The following is a 23,208-nucleotide window of genomic DNA, read 5'->3' as shown; positions in this document are numbered from 1 at the left end:
ATACAAGTATGATGTTAATAATAGTAACAATAGAACAGAGGAAGAAAGAACATAGGAAGTATTGGAGTGGCACTATATATTTTGTATATATTTACTTGTGCAAATATATACAATGCGTGTGTGTGTGTGTGTTTGTGTACCTCAGTATCTCCAGTGTGCACTGTGAGCTCTGTAGTCCAGAGGAGAGCAGCTCCACTCCAGAGTGCTGCAGGTCGTTGTCTCTCAGGTCCAGCTCCTTCAGGCTGGAGGACGAGGAGCAGAGAATGGAGGCCAAATCCTCACAGTGACTCGAAGAAAGGTGGCACTCTCTCAGGCTGCAGGAGGAACATCACTCTTAGCAAATCACAAATATGCAATATGTTTGCTGCAATTAATGATTGTCATTGTTGGTACACTTGAATTACAGGCAACCTGATCCCAACACACCCAGTGTGTATATCGGGTGCGGTGGTAGTGTAGTGGTTAAGCAGCTGGGCTAGCATGCAGTAACCTGAAAGTTGTGGGTTCAATTGCTGGCTTCCACTGTTGTGCCCTTGAGCAAGGCACTTAACACCAAATTGCTCCGGATATGTAATATGATTGACATATGTAATACCATTAATAAATATACCATTACCGTAAAACTTCAAATAATAGCCGAGTCCCAAATGGACGCCTGTCTCTTTTACACGCCTGGCATTGCTACAGGTTTGGGTTAAAGGCCGGTCTCCAATAGACCAGTCAGATCGTCTGTTTAAAGCCCGTTGCAGAAAGGAGTTCCCAGTCAGCACACATACCTCTCCAAGACGCATGGAAAATAACTGAACAGCTTAATTACATCGCGTTCCATTTAGAACGCCTTATTTTGATCTTACAAACAGCGGCGGCATCTCACTGTCAATGCGTGTCATAGTTTTACATCTACTGGAGATCTTCTTGTCTTAATTATGATCGCGTTCCATTTAGAACGTCTTATTGGGTGTGAATTAGATGCTGCATGTCGTTGCAAGCCGTCGCAAAGCATTCACCATGTCTAGTCACATTTGCAAGGTTTTAGAATGTTGCATCAAGTTGCTGCTTAATAGAATGTTGCAGCTCATCTCGTTGCGAATTTGGTGTGATTTGGGTTTGAGTATGGTGCAGACTGCGCACGCTAACGTTATGATTAGATGGCATTAAAAGACTGCGGTGGGGAAAAGCTAGAGTTCCAAATTCTATAACTTTTTTCAATATGAGCTATGCCTATGTCTGACTTAGTCATCGTTCAATTCATCCCTTGTGTTTTGCGGATAGGCCTATGGTAAGCTTGTTTTTATGCTGGCAACAAAACAAAAAGGTTCACAAACGTTATTCTTTATTCTAAATGCGTACTGCCATGGCGATAAAGAGAAAGAAGTAGGTTTTGATTTGAAATGTAAGCTGACTGTTGTCAAATTTGCCAAATAAAATAAGGAAGAAAGCATATGGTTCATGTTCTCATGCCGTTTCATTCGTGCTGAAGGTAGAATGCAACATTATGCACGTTCCATTTTTGCATAAATAATTACTGAACGGTTTTGGTCAGGGCTGATAATGCAACTGCATTTGACAAAGGACGACATAGGCTAGGTTGCTAGTGACAAAATATATGCTTTCAGTGTGATACAATCTCTTTGTAAATTATATTTGATTAAAAAGTGTTTAATCTGTTCTGGCTATCCCCGCTATTTGGATCTTACTGTATCTCACTCAATGACCAACATCTCAACACTAAATGCATGATGATCCGTAATTGTCATTAGATAGCCTAGTCATATAGGTAGACATTCAGTGTGTTTAAAATAATTAATTTGGTAATATTTTCCATATTTGCCAAGGAAAAGTTTTGTGTAAAGGGAATTAAAGGCCTGTCTCATATAGACGCCTGTCTCTAATACTAGCCAGTTTGGCGATTTGGTAAAATAAAAGCCCGGGCTATTATTTGGAGTTTTACGGTAATAACAAAAGAGGCATCAAATCACGTCAAAATTAACCACTAATTTTAACCACTGGAACCCCTCAAAACAGCATTACACTTCAGTGGTAGTGTTGAGAGATAAGTTGTCATCCATAAATAGATCCTACAGTAGGTTGCTAAAACTATGGATCATTCCTAAAAATGACCCATGTGGTAGTAAGGTGTGAAACTGCAAAAAGTGGTACTGATTAAATATAGGGCCTGTATTGCCGATAGCAGTATTTTTTTTTTTACTAAAAGCAGCTTATGTACTTTTTTATCAATATGCCCACCCCTACCATGGGGGAAGTCTGTTGGATTTGAGTTGTGTTGAGTGCAGCCACAGAACATTCCTACACTGACTGCATGCCCAATTCAGCGGCACATGCTACAGTGTGGTATTGCACCAGTGTGGGATAGTTGGTTTGACATTATCACAAAACAGCTGTTTCTTCACATTCTGTTTTTTTCATTTTTGAATGTTTTTAAAATATATATAATTTGAATATACAAAAATAGTTCTGAGTAACTTCACCTCAATCTCTTGACTTTACAGTGAGGATTCTTCAGTCCTGCTGTTAAAACCTTTATGTTGTCCTTGTGGCAGCAACTCAGATCCAGATCCACCAGCCGGGAGTCTTGTCTCAATGACACAAGGGAGGAGCCCAGGTGTTCAAACAAGTCGTTGTCAGTACGCGCACAGTAAACAAGGCTGCAGGATGTTCAATATCACATGTATATGAATCAATCATTTGACATCAGACTAGTGTATTATGTTGTATTGTCAAAGTCAACACAGCACATGGCAAAAGTGGGAATTCCTTATGTCAAGGTGAGCTGTCAGCCTTAGGTCTAAAAGTATCAATATCAAAACTTCAATGACAGACTCAAAATGTCAAAAACATACAACATACCAGGCACTTTATAAAAACCTATCTCCACAATACCAAACGTACCATGACTCATACATCGTGATATGATGCAATATGTCTTGATCTATCACAAAAGTATTGTTGACATTGCTAAAGGTTGTATCAGCGATTGCGGGGTAACGTCACTTCTGTTGATGTTCAAACAAAACAGAGAGCTAGCTCGCTACTCCCTCCCCCTCCCTCTTGTGCAATTGAAACTCTCCTAAACGTGCATCTCGTCGGTTATTGGTTGGAACACTTTATTTTGGCTTTGAGTGGTTGCCAACACTTGTTGGTAGCAATTGTTTTTGTGTACAGATCTCGGCGCCTAGGCTGCCTACAGAGACACGTTTTTTTTTGACAACCTGCTTATGGGGCAGGCAGCTAACGGATCGTTAGGAAAGATTAGATGAATGTGATCATTTGTGTTTGGGCCTTTTTTGGGCCTGAAATCGCTGATACAACCTTTAAGACAATAACTTGTATTCCAAGTTACACATGCTGCAAGAATACACATGCTGTTGCAAACGGAAATGCACTGGCTAAAATCTATAGATTCTATAGATACGATCTTCAGTGGGTCAGGAATTTGAAGGGTTATGTTCAGTTAGCTTTGCAGTGGGCTGCTGCCATATTTAAATAGAGCTTCCGCCATGCGCTCACCTGTGTATATATTTTCCCAAACGAGCCAATTAGGTGCCACATGAAGTCTTATGTTGTGTGAATTGATGGTTGAGGTGATTAGAATCTATAGAAACGATGCCCCTCCTGGTCTATTGCAACATTCGTAGCACATATTGTAAAAGACTACAGGGGGCTCCTTGTGTACCTTAGTCTCTCCAGCATACAGCTTGGATTTGTTAGAGAGCAAAAGACAGCCTTCATTCCAGAGTCTGGCATGGTGCTACCATCCAGGTGCAGCTCTCTCAGGTGGGATGATGCTGACTGCAAGACGGAGGCTATAATCTCACAAGACTCCTCCTTCAGTTTGCAATCTGTAAGCCTTCAAAAACAAAGTTGGCTGATAAAGTTTAAGTTCACTGATACTTAGCAGATGCTTTTATTTAAGGCCACACAAACTCAAAATGGCGGGAACTGAACCCGGGCGATTGGCGGTGATGTTACCGCTGCTTAAAAACAAAGTGACTTTCATCTAAGGACAATGCAGATTAATGTTGTTTAAAGCAGATCAGAGTATTAGAATTAATGGCTTAACATATTTATATTCATACACATTTCATGTCCTTATCAGCAGTGCCTAGTTTGACATTGTTTGGATAAGTAATGCAAAAGATTGTTAAATATATCAGTAAAAGAACATGTTGGCTTTCTCCGCTGTACTGTAGCCACTTCCCCTCTCAAACAGCAACATGCCAACCATCACGGGTATGCAGTGCAGTGGCTATTCAAAATGATGTAAACATGAAAAAAACTGACTATTTGATTAGCCCAGGCTACCTTTGACTTGAGACTTTGAATAAACAACCGACAATTCCAACTGCAAGGTCCCAAATTGAAACGAGCGATAAGCTAATGGTCCACAATTTAACAACTTATCAGAATACCACACAGCTAGACAACAAGTGGCAGACAGAGCAACATGGCACTTTTGCTCCCAAAGACTTAGAGTCACATCATTACAAATCTTAAATGATGATGCATCTTCTTACAAAATGGTTTGTCTTCTATATCATTAAGTTATTAAATAGACTAGACATATAGCCTAGCTTTAAATCAAAGCTTTAGGCTTATGTAATTTCGATCAGCTATAGACAACGACTGATGTCACTTATATCATGCTACCATTGCCTGACTGGGTCTTCATTCATTTGTGGTCTCAAATTCACCATCACAGCAGCGTTGTGCAAAATTAAAATTCTGCTTCCTGTTTGCTACCTTAATTGAAATGCAAGTGAAATTCGAGAATCAAATTGGAATTTACAGTTTTGCTCCATCGCTTAGATGCACTTAATGAAATACTTTTTGAAATACATAAAGGAGTGTGTAGTTCTGAAATTCCATCTAACATTTTATAAAAAGACAAAAACTACTTAGAAACATACAGTGGAAGTCCAAACTTACCAAGCTTTTCTACACCATTTCACAACTGGAACAAGTCTCTGGCGTCCGTCGTCTGTTGTGTTGTATTTGTCAATATCAAACTCGTCCAAGACGTCCTCTGATTTCAGAAGGGTGTCTGCTAAGGCGGAACAGTGGGCTGGTGAAAGTTCTGCTTCTGGTCGTTTCTCGTAGGAGATGAAACTCAGGTCGTTCTGCAGTGAGTGGTCCTTCATTTCAGAAAGGCAGTTGATGAGGTTAATGAAGCGATCAGGGGAGATGTTTTTTTCATGTACGCCTTTTAAGTGTTTGGTAATTAATTCCAGGCTTTTGGAGTTCTCATTCTTGTTCTCTGATAATGGGCGTGTCAGCAGGCCTTCAAGGAGTTTCTGACTGGACTCGAGCGAGATGCCAAGAAGGAAACGCAAGAAAAGATCCCAATGTCCGTTTTTGCTCTGCAGAGACTTTTCTACAGCACTCTTCAGCAAGAGGTAGAGGAAAACCTTTTTGGGTTTCACTTTGAGAAAAGATTCCAGTGCTGCCATGTCCTCATTCATGAAAGAGACAAAAACAAACAAAGCAGCCAGGAACTCCTGAAGGCTCAGATGCACAAAGCAGTAGAACTTCCTTAAAGCAAACTTAGGTTCTTCCCTCAGAATTTCTGTACAGAAACCGGAATGCACAGATGCTTCTTCCAAGTTAATGCCACACTCGTTCAGGCCATCCTCTTCAAACAGGATTGTACCCTGCTCAAGATTTTTAAAAGCCAGCTTTGCCAATTTTAAGATGGCATCCCGGTTTGCCTCCAGGATGTTCGTTCTCTCTGGTTTCACACCATCATATTTTTGTTTTTTCTTGTCCAGCTGTATGATCAGAAAGTAAATGTACATTTCTGTAAGAGTTGAGGGGATTTCCGCACTGTCATATTCACCCAGCATTTCCTGCAGGACAGTTGCTGCAATGTAACAGAAAACTGGGATATGGCACATGATGTAGAGGCTCCGTTTGGTCTTAATGTGACTAAAGATTTGCTGAGCTCGATCCTGATCATCAATCCTCTTCAGGAAGTACTCCTTCTTCTGCTGCTTTTCAAACCCGCGCACTTCCGTGATGCGGTCAACATACTCACAGGGGATTTGACCAGTGGCTGCAGGGCGCGAGGTCATCCATATACGGGCACTACGGAGCAAATTTCCCTTGATGAGGTTGGTGACCAGCATGTCCAATGTTGCTGTCTCCATGACATCACCCACAAGTTTGTTGCTCTGGAAGTTCAACGGAAGTTTACTTTCATCTATGCCATCAAAGATGAACACCACCTGCAAGTTACGGTAACATATCCCACTCAGTGCTGCCAGTTCTGGGTGGAACTTCAGCAGAAGATTGTGAAAAGTGAACTCGTCATCTTTGAGCAAGTTCAGCTCTCTGAAAGGAAGAAAAAGGAGCAGCTGGATTTCCTGGTTAGCTTTTTCATCTGCCCAGTCGAGAATGAACTTATGCACGGACACCGTCTTTCCAATGCCAGCAATGCCCTTGGTCATCACGGTCCTGATATGTCTGCCTTGTCCAGGTAAAGCCTTGAAAATGTCATTACAGTCGATGGGAGTCTCAGGTGTGTTTCTGGACAGCTTATCCATCTGTATAATTTCATGCTCGTTATTCACCTCGTCACTCTCTCCTTCGGTGATGTAGAGCTGGGTGTAGATCTTGTTAAGCAGAGTTTTCCTTCCTCTCTGTTCAAGTCCTTCACATATGCATTCAAACCGCTTCTGCATACTGCTCTTGTGATCCCCCAGTGCTTTTTGTAGAGATGCATGAGCTAAATGGGACAAAACATGCAATGAGAGATTATAAAGTTGTATTACATCTAATTGCATAATCAAACAAGGTGTTTGGTTCAAAATGCAGTAGTCATTGAGGGACAAGGTAAAAAAATATCAATATAAACATGTCCTTCAATCACACATACAATTCTTATACCACAAAGATGAATAGATAGATGATCTTGTAACCATGACTACAGGCTTACCTCTGGCTTCTTCATCCTTCTCATCCGACTGATGTTGCCCTCTTTGTTCAACCAGGAGGCAAAGGGTAAGTTGCTGTTTAGCTTTACTCAGCTGAGTATTCACCATCTCAAAACGATTTTGCCAACTTCCCGCCCTCACAAAATACATGAACATATTGCTGCGGCCATATTTTTGCAGGAGTGTCTCAGCGGACCTCAAAGCATGTTCAAACGTCTCTAGTCCTTTCTTCACCACACCTTCGTCTACACCCTGGTTTGTCACAGTCTGCAGCACGTCTATCACATCCTTCACGTCTGTCGCAAGTTTCTCAAAGCTATCCTTGTTTCTCTTTGCTGTCTGCAGTTGGCTGTACAATGACCAGGCATTGCTCACAACAGAAGAAACAACTTTGGCAGCAGTCACAACACCAGCAACTGCCATTGCTTCAAGGGTGGGAGGTGGTGGGGGGTAGAGAGAAATATGCATTACTGTAACACCACAAGTAATATTGTTCACTTTTCACATTCAAATAAGACCTACAAATAGCAACAAAGTGTGGTAAAAAATAACCTTTAAAATGTGCAGTCAGGGATTGAGTAGGAAGTCATGTTTGCTTGTGTTTATGTTTATATTTAAATTCATTAGCAAACATTTTTTGTGCAAAAGAAGTAAAACATTCGCACTTGGATCTACAAAAGGGGTTTTATTTCATAGTGTAAATTATTAAGATTATCTCCATTTACACTATGAAATAAAACCCCTTTTGTACAGTGGTCCAGTCAAATCCCCTAGTCGAGTTATAGCTGTAGCTCTGACTACTGACTGACAAAAAGTCAGAATGAGTAACTAACGAGAGGCCCTGTAGACATAAAACATTGGGGAAAAATTGAAATGTGTGAAACACTATTTGACTGAAATGGTAATCTGAAATTATTTAAAAAAAACTAAAATGCTTTGATTAAAACTTGACTAAGATATCTTGAGTCCTCCTTTATCTAGAGTCCTCCGACTAAAACTAGACTAAAATTGAGACTTTCAAACTTTCAGAACAAACTTGACTAACAAAAATGATATTTGAATGACTAAATATGACACAGACTAAAAAGGACATTTAGACACAAGACTAAGACTAAATTAAAAAATATGTGACAAAATTAACTACTCCCTGAAAATGTAAAGAACCTAGCAAGAATCCTTCAAAAGTAATGACCCAAGGAACTTAGTATTAAAAAGAACACTGCATTTTATCAGACTCATGACCCTCACAATCCTCATCAGAAATGCATCAGAAAATTCTGCACAGTAGTTGTTGGGTATAATAACATTATTGTAAGAGTAATCTCTCTTAATAGTCACTTTTTGAATGTTTCGGACTTTTGGACCAATTACAGGAAGTTGAGGCAGCTAGCTATCAAATAATGGATAACTAATAGCCTAAAATGAGCCGCAAATGCATACAGGGAGAGGAGATCATATATCCTAGCCTATTTAATTAGAATTTGAATTAGAAGTCTGACAATTTTGTCTAAGAGTCAATTAGAAAAAAATGTATCGACATCTACAACCAGGGTCGGACTGGGAACAAAATTCGGCCCTGACAATTTCCTCCAAGTTGTGCGAAAATTGTAGGCTACCTGTAGTTTTTTTTATGTTGACAGACAAACCGCACTACAGTAACCTACATGGTGCAGTAAATGGAAGCTCTTGGTAGCGCGTGCAACTAACGTCTACAAAAACAATATATTTATGGAATAAAACTAGACACCTCTGATTGCTGTTTACGGTTAAACTGCGATGATGTGAACACCAGCCAGCGGAGGGCACTTATATAGCCTAGGATACTATGCATGGACTCGTACTAGGCTATATTTCCCCACAAACCAAGCGGCTGCTTGGACAAATCCACTTGAGGGGTGGGGCAGGGGGGCGCGATCGTAACACACACTGAACCTGTCATGAAGGCCTACATGACGGGCCGCAAATAGGCTGAATAACGTGGACCGGCCCACCGGCATTTGCCCGATTGTACAGATTACCAGTCCGAGCCTGTCTACAACATGTTTGGAGAGGATGAGAGAGGGGATACGAAGGACAGCAGAGCAATGCTATCTGAATTCTGAAGCTGAATTCAATGTAACTAAAAACAAACAAACGCTGGTGTGCGAAAACCCAGACAGCACACATACATCTGCCCGATGTCGGTTTCAGATCAGCAGGAGGAATCCTCCCATATAATAATGTCGCAGGGGTATCGGCCTGAAGTCGCTTCCATGTACGTTGGCTTTTGGTCGTTCCTACTATCCAAAGCAGATCCCGCTATCTGTTTTCTTTTACCCCAGTTTCCATGTATGTTGGCTTTTGATCGTTCCTACTACCCAAAGCAGATCCCGCTATCTGTTTTTTTTACCCCAGCTTCCATGTATGTTGGCTTTTGATCGTTCCTACTACCCAATGCAGATCCCGCTCTATCTGTTCTTTTTTTGCGTGTGTAGCAGGCAGCCAGGCACGTCAGATCAGCCTCCTGGATCAGTGATTTTCAGGTTGGTAAATTCACTCATGTAAATTGTCAGAAAATAGGCATTGTGTCAATTGTATGACTGTTTATATTAGTGCTGCTGCGATTAGTCGACTTAGTCGACCTAATCGACCATGAAAATTAGTCGACGGCAATTTTTTTAGTCGAAGAGTCGTTTTACTATTGACCGCCTATTTATTTTTGGTCTCACACGGCTGTAATGTTATATTAACTCTATGTTATTAACTCTTGAAAAGTACAATGACTGTCTTTGGATGTTAAACAGGCTACTAAGACTTTGGCAGTCATGTTTTAAACCCCACTATGCACGCAAGTGTTAACGCCAGCAGCAAAGCTGCGTGCCTGCCTGCTTTCAGCGCAATTCATTATTAGGCAGAGCTAAGTGGGGGGAGCTAAGCTAGTAGGTTACGCTAGTCCAGACTCTGACTAATATAGTATTGTGGAAATTGAAATAAATTAAGTGAAGTGTCTCACGTTGACAACGCAACGGCGTGTCATTAGGCCTACTGTAATTCATTCATACAAAAAAACGTTAAACCAAACATGCCGCCGCCCGTGATATCAACAATCAAGGTGCGTGTCATTTCCCATGGTCAATAAGTCACGACGCATATTTTTTTAGCGTTCAAGCCAACTGATAAAGTGAAGTAACCTATGTGGTAAGACGCGCAAAGTGCCTGTAGCCTACTTGTTTTGAACATGCTGATGTTAGGCTCATTTGCATAGTTCTCAACTCCTGTCGCCTTTCAAAGTCCAGCATTTCTCAAACTATGGGCCGCACGGACCAGCACCGGCCGTAACGTGGACATTGCTGGTCCGGAGCCGCGGAGTGAAATTATTCCCGGGGCTTCGTCTGATAATTTGCTGCGCAATTGATCAAGGAACCGCGGACCGACAGAAAAAGAAAACAAACTTTTCTGCAATCAGTAGGAATTACTTGCTAATTTGGTGTCATCAAACATAGAGGCATACAATTAAATGGTGGTATGAGCGTTCATTAAATGCGCGAGAGAAACTGAAACCACTTGATAACGTTGGTAGCAAATCTCCAATTCAACCTATTGGAAAGCTATTTAATTATGAAACTACATTTAATAGAACAATGTGGATTTATGCAACTTCCATAAAAACAGAGCACAGACTATAATACACTATCTAGAGTATTGTATAGTCAAATTTGAATAACGTGGCCAAAAGCTTGTGGCATAATTAAATATGTAAATATTCTTTCCATTTGCCTACATATGATGCTTGCATGAGGGAAACATCCCAAAACGATGACACCCATATAATTGCTGTTGTTTTGAGAAGTATTTATCATGCAACCATGCAAAAGCAATGGAACTATTCTAATTATATTTTACATTAGTAAAGCAGTCCTGATGTGCATGTTTTCAAATTTTTTGTGAACAATGTTAGCACTTTAAACACTGGCTACTTTGAAGTGCATGTATAACAATATAGCATAACAATAATAATTGTGATGTGATATAATGATAATTTGATGGGGGGTGGGTTCATGTAGGTGGGCCCTATGACCCCAAAGTATGCCATGACTGGGCCTCAGGTCAAAGAAGTTGTCTATGTCGATGGCAACACTGGCATACAAATAAAGTCTATCAAAGGTCTGACATTATCTAAAGGTAGCATTTTAAATGTGTGTGTTTTTTTAATACATAATGTTTTTGAACCGTTTACTTACAGTAATACAGCTTCTAACAAAAGTAGGGTGATATATATTTTACGTTTTCCCTTTAGTTGAGTTCAAAATAAAACGTACACAACAAAATAACAAACATTTGATTTTAAAAAAAATTAGTCGTTTAGATTAGTCGACTAATCGAAAAATTAGTCGAAAGATTAGTCGTTAGAAAATTAGTCGTTAGTGGCAGCACTAGTTTATATATTTACCTGCTAGGCTAAGCCATAACTTGGTGTACATTACTTTATAAAGAGCTGTTTTGGGGTAATTACAACTTCGTTGTGAACTAATTCACGTTAGCTAGTTGAGCTAACACTGGAAAAATATGTTAAACCTAGCTAGCGGCTATGGCAAAATGTTAACACTACAGCATCCATGATTACCGGTTCAAGGACAGCAATATGCCTGGGTGTAAGAATAGCAAGTTATTATTTGACCGTGAGACTTAACCCAGGAAAGGCTGTCTTTTTGTATGGAAAGGAGTGGGAGCTAGGCTATTAGCTAACGTTACTGTCTTTGCTGAGCTAACCTGCTGGTCGTGTCATCATAACGCCTTTGCACAGAGGAAATGCACAGATATACTGTATGCATCAGCCGAAGTTCCCAAAGCAAATGTAGGCTACGTTTCAGTCCCAACTTTCTCTTGTCACTTCCAGAGTTCGTGTTTTGGCCGGCATTAGCGCGCTAGCCAAGTAACGGCATTAGCTCGCCTCTGCTTGATTGAAATATCAGCTGAGGTAATGCTAATGGGTTTGAAATCTATTTCTCCGAGCTCGGTATTGGTTCTCTGCATCTATGAAAATGCATTAGCTGCTAACAGCAATCGGTAAGGGTAGACTTTAAAGATGAAAGTAGTGCTGGGCGGTATACCGGTTCACACCATATACCGGTGTATATTTTCGTTATGATATGATTTTTTAATATACCGCCATACCGGTGTATTTGATTACACAACGTTTGGAACGCTATGCCGCGCGACAGTGTTTCAGACGGGACTTTTTTCACACGCACGCATGGTGACACTGCGAGGCATAGTGAGGGTAGGCCTAAACACAAAACGTTTTTCCCCTGAAGTATGACCCTTAAGGCTTAATTTCTCCTTAGGTAAGGGGTTTATTTAAGGGTGTTGCACAGAACACCTTAAATTGTTTCTTTAGTTAAGGAAAAACGTTAAGGGATACTGCATTGAAAGGGATTTACCAAAGATCCTTGATTACTAGCTCCGCTTTAACCCTCTCTGGATTTACCGTCACGAAAATTCTATTGAGATTGTTCAACAGCTGTAACTAGCTGGCTAGTAGGTGATGTCGTTAGTTAGCAACCCACCGAACACAGTGAAGTTTAATGTTCTTATCATTCATCTCACCTTAAGAATAATCGCTGAAATTATCCAGGTAGCAAGTAAAGCATGTTATGCACTGAGCAATACTAGCTGGCTAGTTAGAAATGATCCTGACTGTCATCAGTGCACCAAAACAAACTTTTTTGTTAATGTTTTGCCTAGCGAACCGATCCGAAGCTCATGGCAGGCTAACAAGACATCCACATCCACAAGTTAACTAACGTCATGTAAACCACACAATAACAATAAGGCATGTTTCTGACAGCCCTATTTGACAGAGTACGCATATTAGCAAAGAGGTTTTATTTTAAATTGTATAATTTTCAAAAAAGTATAATTATTGCAAGTTGCACTACTTTTTGTATTGGTTTTATACAAGATGTTTGTGAAATTTGCACAGTAAAAGTTCTGTATTTTGACTGCAATTGTCTTTGCATTCTGATTAGATTCTTCATTAGAATCATGAGTGGCTCTTTGTAAACAGCATCATTTTCTGGGGCCATGCAAAACTGCATTACCACTAGTGTGGAGTTATTCTACATCATGACAGTAAAATAGACCATCCTTAGTCAGTGTACTGCAGCAATTCCTCTCTCAACCTGTAGAAAATGCTGTGAACATCTGATTATGCATGGGGGAAAAAATACCGTCATATACCGTGAAACCGTAAGAATTTTGAAAAATATACATTTTTGCCCATACCGCCCAGCACTATATGAAAGTGTTGCGGTGAATTAATTGTTGTTTTTGTCTCTTGCAGGAGAAGAACCTGATTTTTGGGGGAACATTTTCTAACAGCATTTTTTCATCATTCAGACTTTTTTTAAACATTCAATAAAATGAATTAAAAATATTTCTGGCATCTTTCTTGTGTCTTTATAGATCTAATCATTTATAGCCTAGTGTAAAATGTGCAATCTCAAGTTCCGACCTAAATAAATAAAGGTCGTATAAGCAGGGGCGTCACTAGACCTTATTCACTGGGGCACGTGCCTTAGTAAAAGTCTCCAGTGCCCCAGTAAAATTCTAGCGCTGCTCTAGCTGGAAACGGCATTCATGAGCGCATCTCCATGCCTGCTTTAGTCATGACTCGAGCCTGTCACTTACCAGCCAATAAAAAAAAAAAAGGAAAAAAGAAAGGGGCCATAATAGCCAATCAGGAAATAGCACCTCTGTAGCTGGGTACGATTGAAAGCATCAACCAATGAAAATCGTTCACATGATTCTTTCGAGTGTTTCGTTGTACACACACATACACAGTGGAAACTGCTGCAAATTCACAACTTGTTTGACAGAAAAAATGACAAGTTGATCGCTGTTAGAGAATGTTTCCCACATAATTAGCATCTGTTTTTCAATGCTTAGCGTCATTGTAGCCTAAATTTAGCAACAGTTTACCAGCTTGTGCTCTCTCCCTCACACACACACCATGCGTAGACTGCATGCACACATGCGGACAATTAATAATGATACGTATACTGTAGAGAAAGTCCTGTAAAAGTAGCCTATACTGTTTGTGAAGCTGTCCTACTGTAAAACTAAACATAGCCTTCTGATAAACTATTCAGAGATGGACATCATAAAATTCTTCCTGAACAGAGGCAGAGGTAGAGGAACAGTGAGGAGATGACCCAGCTAACAATTTATGGTTTCCAAAACGTTCTGGGAACCATAGTTTTTGGTTTCGGAAACGTTAGTTTTTGGTTCCCAAACGTTACCCTAAGGTTAGTTTTTGAGCAAGTTTTGGTTCCCATGGAAAGTTTGCTGAACGTTCCGGAAACGTTAGTTCTTGGTTATATAAAACGTTCCCTGAACGTTCCCCTAACGTTATCTAAAGGTTGCAAACTTTAGAGAACCTTCCCCTAACGTTCCCCAACCGTTGCAAACTTTAAAAAACCTTCCCCTAACGTTCCCTAACCGTTGCAAACTTTAGAAACCTTCCCCTAATGTTCCCTAACTGTTCCCATAACGTTCCCTAACATTTAGGGAACGTTCCCTTCCCTAAATATTGCAACCTTTAGGGAACCCTCCCCTAACATTGCAACCTTTGCATAGCAATTACTTTAAACAGCACGAGCAGGAATGCATTATTATATATTAGCAGGAAAGAATGAACAGGCAAAATCGATGGAACTTATAACTTTAATATAAAATTATCAAAAGACAAAAAAAAACAATATAAAAGGCCTCACTGTATGTATATATATATATATATATTATATATAAATTAGACTTAGTGTTAGCTAAGTATATTAACATAAGGCATTTGACTTTGGTAGGTGCTACATTCAACAAATAGACACACTGTACAATAGACAACAATATACATTGTGGCAGATACCAACACAATATACAAAGACATAATACCAAAACAAGTACACATGGAGTGGGCTGTTGAGTGCAAAGTAATAGTGCAAATGTAGAGTGCAAGACGTATATTGGAATGATAAAGTAAGTAATGTGCAGGTGTGGTCAAAGTGGGGATGACTCCACTTATCCACAGAGTGATAACAGTGCGAAAGAAGCTGCTCCTGTGTGTGGTTGTTTTTGTGTGTAAAAAATACAATTGCTGTAATACAAAAAAATACTATAGCTTTGATAGACAATACTATAGCTTTAATTAAAGAAAAATACAAAAGGTTTAATACAACAAAAAAAAATACAAAAGCTTTAAAAATAATTTAAAAAAAATAGAGCTCCAGTCCTTCAAGTCCGAGTCGAGTCTCAACAAGATCAGTCCTCAGCTTGCCTAAAAAGAAAAAAAAAAAGTTTGATGTCATACTAAGAATGAACATGTTGAAAAAAACAAGACAAAGTGCCTTACTAACAACCCTTTTTTTCTGATCACAAAAAAGTAGTTTTCCCATTCCTTTGATTGTTATGAACAAATTTCAATTTACCGTCTGTGTGGGGCAAACTTCAGTGCTAGCCCAATCAGGTCCTCCGCCTCTGCAGCATTTAGCGCAGGGAAGTTTTTCTGGGCCGCAGCTATAGTAGAAATCAACAAATGAGAAAAGTTAAGTCAAATTAAAACTTCTTATCAGCCAAGTTAAGCATAATACTGATGTGAACAATAAAATAACACCTGCCTGTTAAAACCCTGCAGAGGGTTAGGTCCTGAAAGGATTTCTTGGCCTTCCTGCCCCGCAGGCTGTACTCCTTTAGAACGTTGTTGGTTGCCACCCGCCGTAGCATACGACGGATGGCAGCACCTGGAGTCAACCCTCCAAGGGACGCCAAGAAAAGTAGCTGTAAAACATAGAAATACAAATTATATAGAACAACATATAGAAAGTGGAGAGCTTATACAATCTCATATTGTAAGTCAGTTCAGTTATAATGATTTGAATTTATGCAATTACATAGTGTTTATCTTAAGGGCAGGACTATGGCCATTTAATTACCATTTTGTTCCTCCTCTCCTGGTTACCAAGACTCTGGTCCAAGTCTTGCAGCTCGGTGACTGTCGAGCAGGGGGACAGCAAAAGGTCTTCAACCGGAGCAGAGGGAAGTGACTGTGAGCCCCTTAAGAGGCTGAGCACCTCCTCGATCTTGCCCTCAATCAAGTCGATTGTGCCATGCGGACCATGGATGTCCTCACAGCTATGGAAAAGTTGATAGTGTTAGTTGTTATACATTATAAAATTACATATGTAAACCAATTAAGCGAGTCTTCTTACCTCTCATTTCCATCTCGATGGCTGAGTCACCTCCCTCTGTGCGAGGAGTCACCTCCCTCTGTGCGACGTGTTCTGCTATTTACAACCAAAAAAGTTAAGTTACACTCAAATCCCTTGTCGTGAAATTGCATTTAATTGGAAATGGAAAATTCAAAGCCGCTGTACCTTCAACTGGCACCCAAGGTGAAGAAGGGCGAGTCAAAGTTGACCCATCCAGCACTGGGCGACCGACTGGGCGAGGAGTCACCTCCCTCTGTGTGACGAGTTCTGCTATTTACAACCAAAAAAGTTAAGTTACACTCAAATCCCTTGTCATGAAATTGCATTTAATTGGAAATGGAAAATTCAAAGCCGCTGTACCTTCAACTGGCACCCAAGGTGAAGAAGGGCGAGTCAAAGTTGACCCATCCAGCACTGGGCGACCGACTGGGCGAGGAGTCACCTCCCTCTGTGTGACGAGTTCTGCTATTTACAACCAAAAAAGTTAAGTTACACTCAAATCCCTTGTCATGAAATTGCATTTAATTGGAAATGGAAAATTCAAAGCCGCTGTACCTTCAACTGGCACCCAAGTCCTGGAGGGAGGGCATTTTGTTCCTCCTCTCCTGCAGCTCAGTGACTGTCAAGCAGGACGACAGCAATATGTCATCGACTGGAGCAGAGGGAGGTGACTGGGAGCTCCTTAAGAGCATGAGCAGCTCATCCATCTTCTCCTCAAATGCGTCCATTCGCTGTGCCATGCGGTAATGGTTGTCCTTATTGCTATGGAAAATGGATGGTGTTAGTTTTAGTTGTTAAATACATTATATACCTGCATATGTGAACAAATTAAGTGAGTGTTCTTACCTCTTATTTCCGTCTCCATGGCCAAGCCACCTCCCTCTGTGTGATGAGTCACTTGTGCTGTTTACAACCAAAAAAAAGTTACTTACTCTCAAGTTCCTTGTCATGAAATTGTATTTACTTGGAAATGGAAAATTCAAAGACACTGTACCTTCAACTGGGTCCCAAGATGAAGTGGCAGGCGTTATAATAGACCCATCCAGCTCTGGGCAATGAGCTGGTTGCCTGTGTGGTGTTGACTCATCTAAAAAGAAAGTAAATATGAATATTGGTCAGTTAATTTATGGTAGGTTTCTTGCACATGACATTTGCAAAAGATAAACCTATGCTGTTACATTAAACAATCGCTAAAAAGAAAAACTCACATGCAGGTGGTGGAGGCAGTGACATCTGCTGACCTAATAAAAGGCAGGAAGAGACAAATACATCAGAACAGTAACATGATATGCACTAGGTTAATAAACATGAATGTCAGTAGTTCCATGGTAGGAAATATGACTCAACTGGTTTTCTTAAATAATACATGTATAAATGTTAACTTACAGACAGGGCTTCCAGGCACACGCACCATCCTGGAATGCTTTCTTGCTTGCGGAACGGATTCATCTGAAATAAAAGACCATACAATCTGCACTGATTGCAAAAAGAATATTTGAATTGTGCAAATAATGTAGTCTGTGTTTAAGAGGTCTTACCATCACGTGACCATGCACTGCCTTTTGTGGACGCTCGCATCTTCTTCCGCCTCAATGCTAGAAGTGTCCATCAGCCGCTGACATTTTTCCATAGCTTTGGTGTATGAATCTACGTTAAGAGAACAACATTTTTGAGAGCCAGTAGTAGAGCAAAGCAGTATTTCCATATAGAGAAAACTATTATTGATAGTATTGCAGCAATCAGTCATCTGTACACAACCAGATTTTCTTGACTGGATATTTGGCCCAGCTTTTGACTTGATTTTTGTATTGTAGCCCGGAGAATTTCTAATGGGGAGACACAGCATCCATAGAAATGCATGGGCTTAGTTTGTAAAGCCAGTATGGCAGCTGTGTATAGCCTACTACACACATTCCGCCCCTTCCTGTATGCTTCCCAACAGACCTCTGAAGTTCGCCTACAAAAAGGAACCAAAACTGCCACCTTTGCCTATAAGGAGATCAGGGTGTTAATTTAACCTAACTACCTATGACAAGTTACATTGCAAGTTAGGTCTGGGGTAGCAAAAATCTAAGTTGCTGTCTTAACGTAGGCCTGTTGAAGATCACAGTTAGCCTACCACTCGAAGGCAGAGGACAAACGTGTGTTGAGCAAAATGTCTGCATTTCAGACTTCTTCGTCCCCGGGAGAGTGCAATAATTCTCTCCCCATGTTATTTTCCCATAGCAAAAATTGCAAGATAGGCTACCGGATCTCAGCTTTTTGAAGGCAAAACTCAGAGGTCTATTCACTTGAATCGTCTATCCGATCAACTGTGTTACAAAATGGCCGCCGACAGAGCCCTTCTAAGGATTATTAGACATTCTCTGACATTATCTATAGCCATCTCTATGGCTCTAGTGTAGCCTACATATGCAGGACTGTTCAGTAGGTTATACCAACTTAAAAAGCATCACCATCTCAGTATACCCACTTAAAATAGACTAGGATACATTTGGGGTTGATCACAGTATAGCCTACCCACTACAGCTAACTAGCCTACATCACAGTAGCCTAGATCCAGCTACATACAGTAGGCCTATATCCACTAGCCTACACCACTGCTGCCGAGTGACTTGCCTAAAAGGACTGACTGTACACTAAAACTAATTAAAAGAAACGGTAGCCTAGTGCTATTATTTGTAACATCAACGCGAGCAGGTTAACACGATGACACAAAACATACAATGCTGCAAAACATAACACGTTGAGAACAGCTCAAACAAAGACGAACGAGCAATGTGCTTTGGTAAATTACAAACTTGGCAGAATCGGAATATAACAAAGCCCTACAAGTGAAAGGACTTAAGGTTAAACCTCAAACTCTTGCATTACAACCACTAGGCCTACATCATGAAACTGTAACATATTTCACTTACTTTCGTGAGATCGAATTCAAGACGAGTGTAATCCATTCCAAGACTTCTTCCAGCGGCGTTCAAGAATCACGGAATTCAAACAGAGCCCGTTTACGGAAGTCAGGACAAGACTTCAATCGATCACCTGAAAGCAGAGGCGCTGTCTTCCCCCTACTGGCGTGGGGGTATGCCTACGTGTAAGGGAGAGCCTGTCTGATTGAACTGAAGTGAATTGTGAAATGAAAGAAGTGAAATTTCTTAGTTGTGAAAAGTGTTCTATTGATAGATTTTTGTTTAAATTTCACCTAATACGTAAAAAAAGCACAAAAGTATATATTTTTTATTTAGTAAAATTGATATTAGCCTAAAATAAATATTATCTTGATATGATGTTTACCTTACTTAGATTTTATAAAACCAATCATTTCAGTGGATCTAAATCAAGTGACTGCAAACATTTTGTATGTTACTTCAAAAACTGAAATGGAGCTTGTGTTAGTATCGACTATAGCTGTTATTGTCTCCAGTTAGATAGAGGCGCAATCAATCACACAATGCCATATAACACATTTAACACGGCATGGAATTGGAATGAATAGAGACGCATTACCATTGACGTCATTGCCACCTAATGAGAATCCTCGAATGCAAATAATGTAAAATGTGTGAATGTAAAATGGTAATGGTAGGCTACAGGAACAAATGAAACATGTTCTGAATGTATTCTAGTGATAGCAGAAAACTATTATAAAAATATTTTAAATTTTATTTACCGAAGTATTATTGTTTGTTTAATCCAACGTGAAACTGCAATCGGTTCTGAATGCAGACCAGGCGTCTTCCCCCTACTGGCGTGGGGGTGCACTCAGAACAACCAAAAACAACCAATAACAACTAAACGGGAACGTTGTGTGAAGGTACTGTGCAACCACAGAAGAACGTTTTGGTTGGTTGGTTCCCTTAACGTTTAGGAACGTTAAGAAACCTTTAGGTAACGTTCCCTAACCGTTAGTTTTTGGTTTGGTTCGAACTACCCTTTAGGGAACCATACACTAACGTTCCCGAACGTTCCCTTAACGTTTTGTGTTAGTGGGGGAGGAGGACGAGGGAGGTATGATAATTGCCCACATTAACGGTAACATTAACATTTATGCTGGTAATAGCCAGTGCTGTGATTTTGATCAATGGTTTAATGGCAAACTTAAATAAGTTTGCTGCATTTGCAAATGTAGCCTATAATAATCTACACAGATATTTGCAAATGATCACCAAAAGTCAGTATGAAGGCTTTAGTAGGCTATTTAAGCTACAAAGAACTATTGCCAGGATGACTATAGGACCCTTGCCTGGGAGGGAAGTTTATCTCAATTTTGACTAAAAAAGTCAGGAAAGCCTATTAAATTCATGCAGTGAGTATAGGCCTACTTATGCCTATGTGTTTGGATGTTGCTGGATAGTGGCTGCTACAACAATTGAGGGAGAGAGTGCTGGAGGAGGAGGAGGAGGCGGAGGAGGAGAAGAAGGTCGAAGAGAAGGAGAAGAGAGGGGAGAAAGAGCACAGGCAGGGTACCTGTAGGCTAGCCATTTATTTCATATTGCGCGCACATTTTTTTTTTGTATTGGGAGTTGGGGGCCTGTGCCCCAGCAAAGCTCTAGGTCTAGAATCGCCCCTGCGTATAAGCCGGGGGTGGGCATAGCTTTGATGAGTCGTTGAAACATCGGCTCATTGTCGTTTTCGATTATTTGCCGACATCCCGGCGATGTCTTGCCAATGAGCAAACAATGAGTCGTTGAAACATTGGCTCATTGTCGTTTTCGATGATTTGCCGACATCCCGGCAATGTCTTGCCAATGAGCAAACGCTTCCTATGCGATGTCTTCTAGACTGTAACGGCATTCATCGGCCCGACATCGGTAAGATTTATGTGTGCCGTCTGGGAACGCCTATGTTGGGGGGAGGGGGGTAGGTAGGTGTGCCGTGGAAGGCACAGTGCTCCATATCTTAAGAAACATAAAAAACAACATGTTTGTCCAGCGCCTGGCATTTGATAACAAAACAACCCCGAATGTGGACTGGACACACCCCAAAATGTAAAAGCTTTTCGTCATTGATTGACCACGTTTTAGATCGCCAAGATAGAGCACAAATACTCTACCGTTATTTACAAAGTATTACTTGCGAGTTGAGATTTTATGCATTTATTATATTATCTGGATTTTATACTTCTCTATGTCACACTCTACCCCTGACTGCACGTCACTGTCAGTTTCACGCAAGACATTTGGCACTGGGAGGGTATTCCATCCATGAAGGCGGCGCTTAACAGAAATAGCCTGGCTTGAACTAGCGTAGACCTTCACTTGGGGCCGAAGCCGTTCCATTAACTAAGTTAGCGGCATCTTGGCCTCGTTTATTCAAGCGAGGTTTAAGTCAGCTTATTGTTATCCGATTGCGCCGAAGTCCAAAATCATTCAGAGTAAACATGGTCTAGTGTTATCCAATTGCGTGCAGTGAGATTTTTAAATGCATGCTTGTTGCCGCCCCTCGAGTTGGGCCATTACATTGTTCTTTGCCAGACCCTTAATCTTTCTAGATTATCAGGGTCTGGATTTTCCAGGCTAAGTTTGATTGGCTTCACTCTTGAACACATAGATACAGTCTATGCTTGAACAAAACGAGTGAATGAATAAATAGTATAAACTCAAAAACAACTTATGGATATGCATATGAATATTCAAAACTATCTATAGCGTACGTTCTTAGATTAAAAGTGTTCACTCCAAATTATTGTCTAGGTGTAGGTGGTCATAAAATAAATAAGTATCAACATAATAGCCTATTGTCTCCCATAAGTCCCAAAGTGTTTGAAATAAAATGATCTGAAATGCAATGGCTTTCAATTCAATGTATGCCTAGTATTTAATCTGTGTAGCACACAGTTGATTTGACATTCATGAAAAATCGTCGACACATGAAGCAGTTTTAATTATTAGCTGCCTAGGCTAGAGAATAATTATCCTTTGGCTTGCATCAGATATAATATAGCCCACTGGCAAAGCAGTCACTGAACAGCCAACCAAATGTGCATGACCCTTTATCAGCAGTAGACATATGTCTTTCATCAAAGATTATAACTAAAATGCCATTATCAAGGTGATAAACAATGTACCCTTAATACTTCGTATGGGAAGCGAACCAGCAAGAATGTAATCCTTTTTTTATGCCGTCTCGCTGCACGTTACACCACCACCGAGCGTAAGTTACACAGAGTAGCACGATTCATAGAACCACACGCATGTGAAGTTAAAACTTTTTTAATCGCATAATCTTCATACATTCTTTGGAGCTAGTGAATGTGTAAATCCATGCTTGGTTGCACAGGTTGACGGAACCATCTTTTTGGACTCGTTTTCCGTCTGATTGTTTTTTTTTTTTTTTTTGCAACACAGCTTAATTTAGCTTGAAAGTTAACCTGCTACGGAGCAGGTTAGTTCTGTAGCATAAATTCCCATGGTTACCAAGCTGAGATTCACGTTAACCTCATTAATGGAACGGAATTCTCACTAAAATTAGCGAGATTTATCGAAATAGGTTTGGCCTTTAGCGAGGTTGATGGAATACCCCCAAGTTCTAGGGCGAATAACGAGCGAGTATATTGATCGAACGTGACCTACGACAAAAACATAACTACAGTTTTGCTACTCGGACAATTGTAGTTTTGCTACATAAAGTAGTACAGTGCAGCCAGCCGTTGCATTATTTGAACTACGAGAAGAAACAACAACGGTAAGTCTTACCATATCCTGGGTTGTCACGTTTTCGATGAGAAGCAAAACTTCCTTGCGTTACATGCTGTGAGACATTTTGGAGAGGTCAGATGCAACCTTCCTCGCGCGATTTTAAACTTCTTACCAGAGCCCGTCTACGGAGAGCCTGGCCACTCCGTATTAAGTCCCATTGTACCGAATTTTGGTTGCAGTTCCACCAGATTTCCACTGGGGGCGATCGCCATGAGTGCAGAATGAATGGGAGTCAATGGAGCTAGACGGCTAAATTTGTCTCTTTCACCTGATTATCGTTGACAAATCTCAGATTGGATTGTAGTTTGTATAACTTCA

The 23,208-nt window shown here is 40.4% G+C and overlaps 1 protein-coding gene across 1 annotated transcript in view; it reads right to left on the bottom strand.

Moving 5' to 3' along the window:
• LOC143122903 (NACHT, LRR and PYD domains-containing protein 3-like) overlaps positions 1 to 22,993 on the bottom strand; it is a 29,747-nt gene extending 6,754 nt beyond the window's left edge. The window contains exons 1-6 of the mRNA XM_076283904.1: positions 22,888 to 22,993; positions 6,953 to 7,375; positions 4,948 to 6,742; positions 3,695 to 3,868; positions 2,490 to 2,666; positions 141 to 314 (exon numbers count right to left, since the gene is read on the bottom strand). Coding sequence (XP_076140019.1) covers positions 141 to 314; positions 2,490 to 2,666; positions 3,695 to 3,868; positions 4,948 to 6,742; positions 6,953 to 7,373 — 2,741 coding nt within the window. The 5' untranslated portion in view covers positions 7,374 to 7,375; positions 22,888 to 22,993. The remainder of the gene's footprint in view (positions 1 to 140; positions 315 to 2,489; positions 2,667 to 3,694; positions 3,869 to 4,947; positions 6,743 to 6,952; positions 7,376 to 22,887) is intronic.
• Between the last annotated feature and the right edge of the window lie 215 nt (positions 22,994 to 23,208).

Source organism: Alosa pseudoharengus, unplaced genomic scaffold, assembly GCF_046254945.1.
Source record: "Alosa pseudoharengus isolate Yale_2024_CS ecotype anadromous, Long Island Sound unplaced genomic scaffold, YU_APseudo_1.1 YU_APseudo_1.1_scf_1, whole genome shotgun sequence".
Lineage (NCBI taxonomy): Eukaryota > Metazoa > Chordata > Actinopteri > Clupeiformes > Clupeidae > Alosa > Alosa pseudoharengus.
The sequence above is the reverse complement of the archived record's forward strand: the minus strand, read 5'-3'. Positions and strand labels throughout refer to the sequence as shown.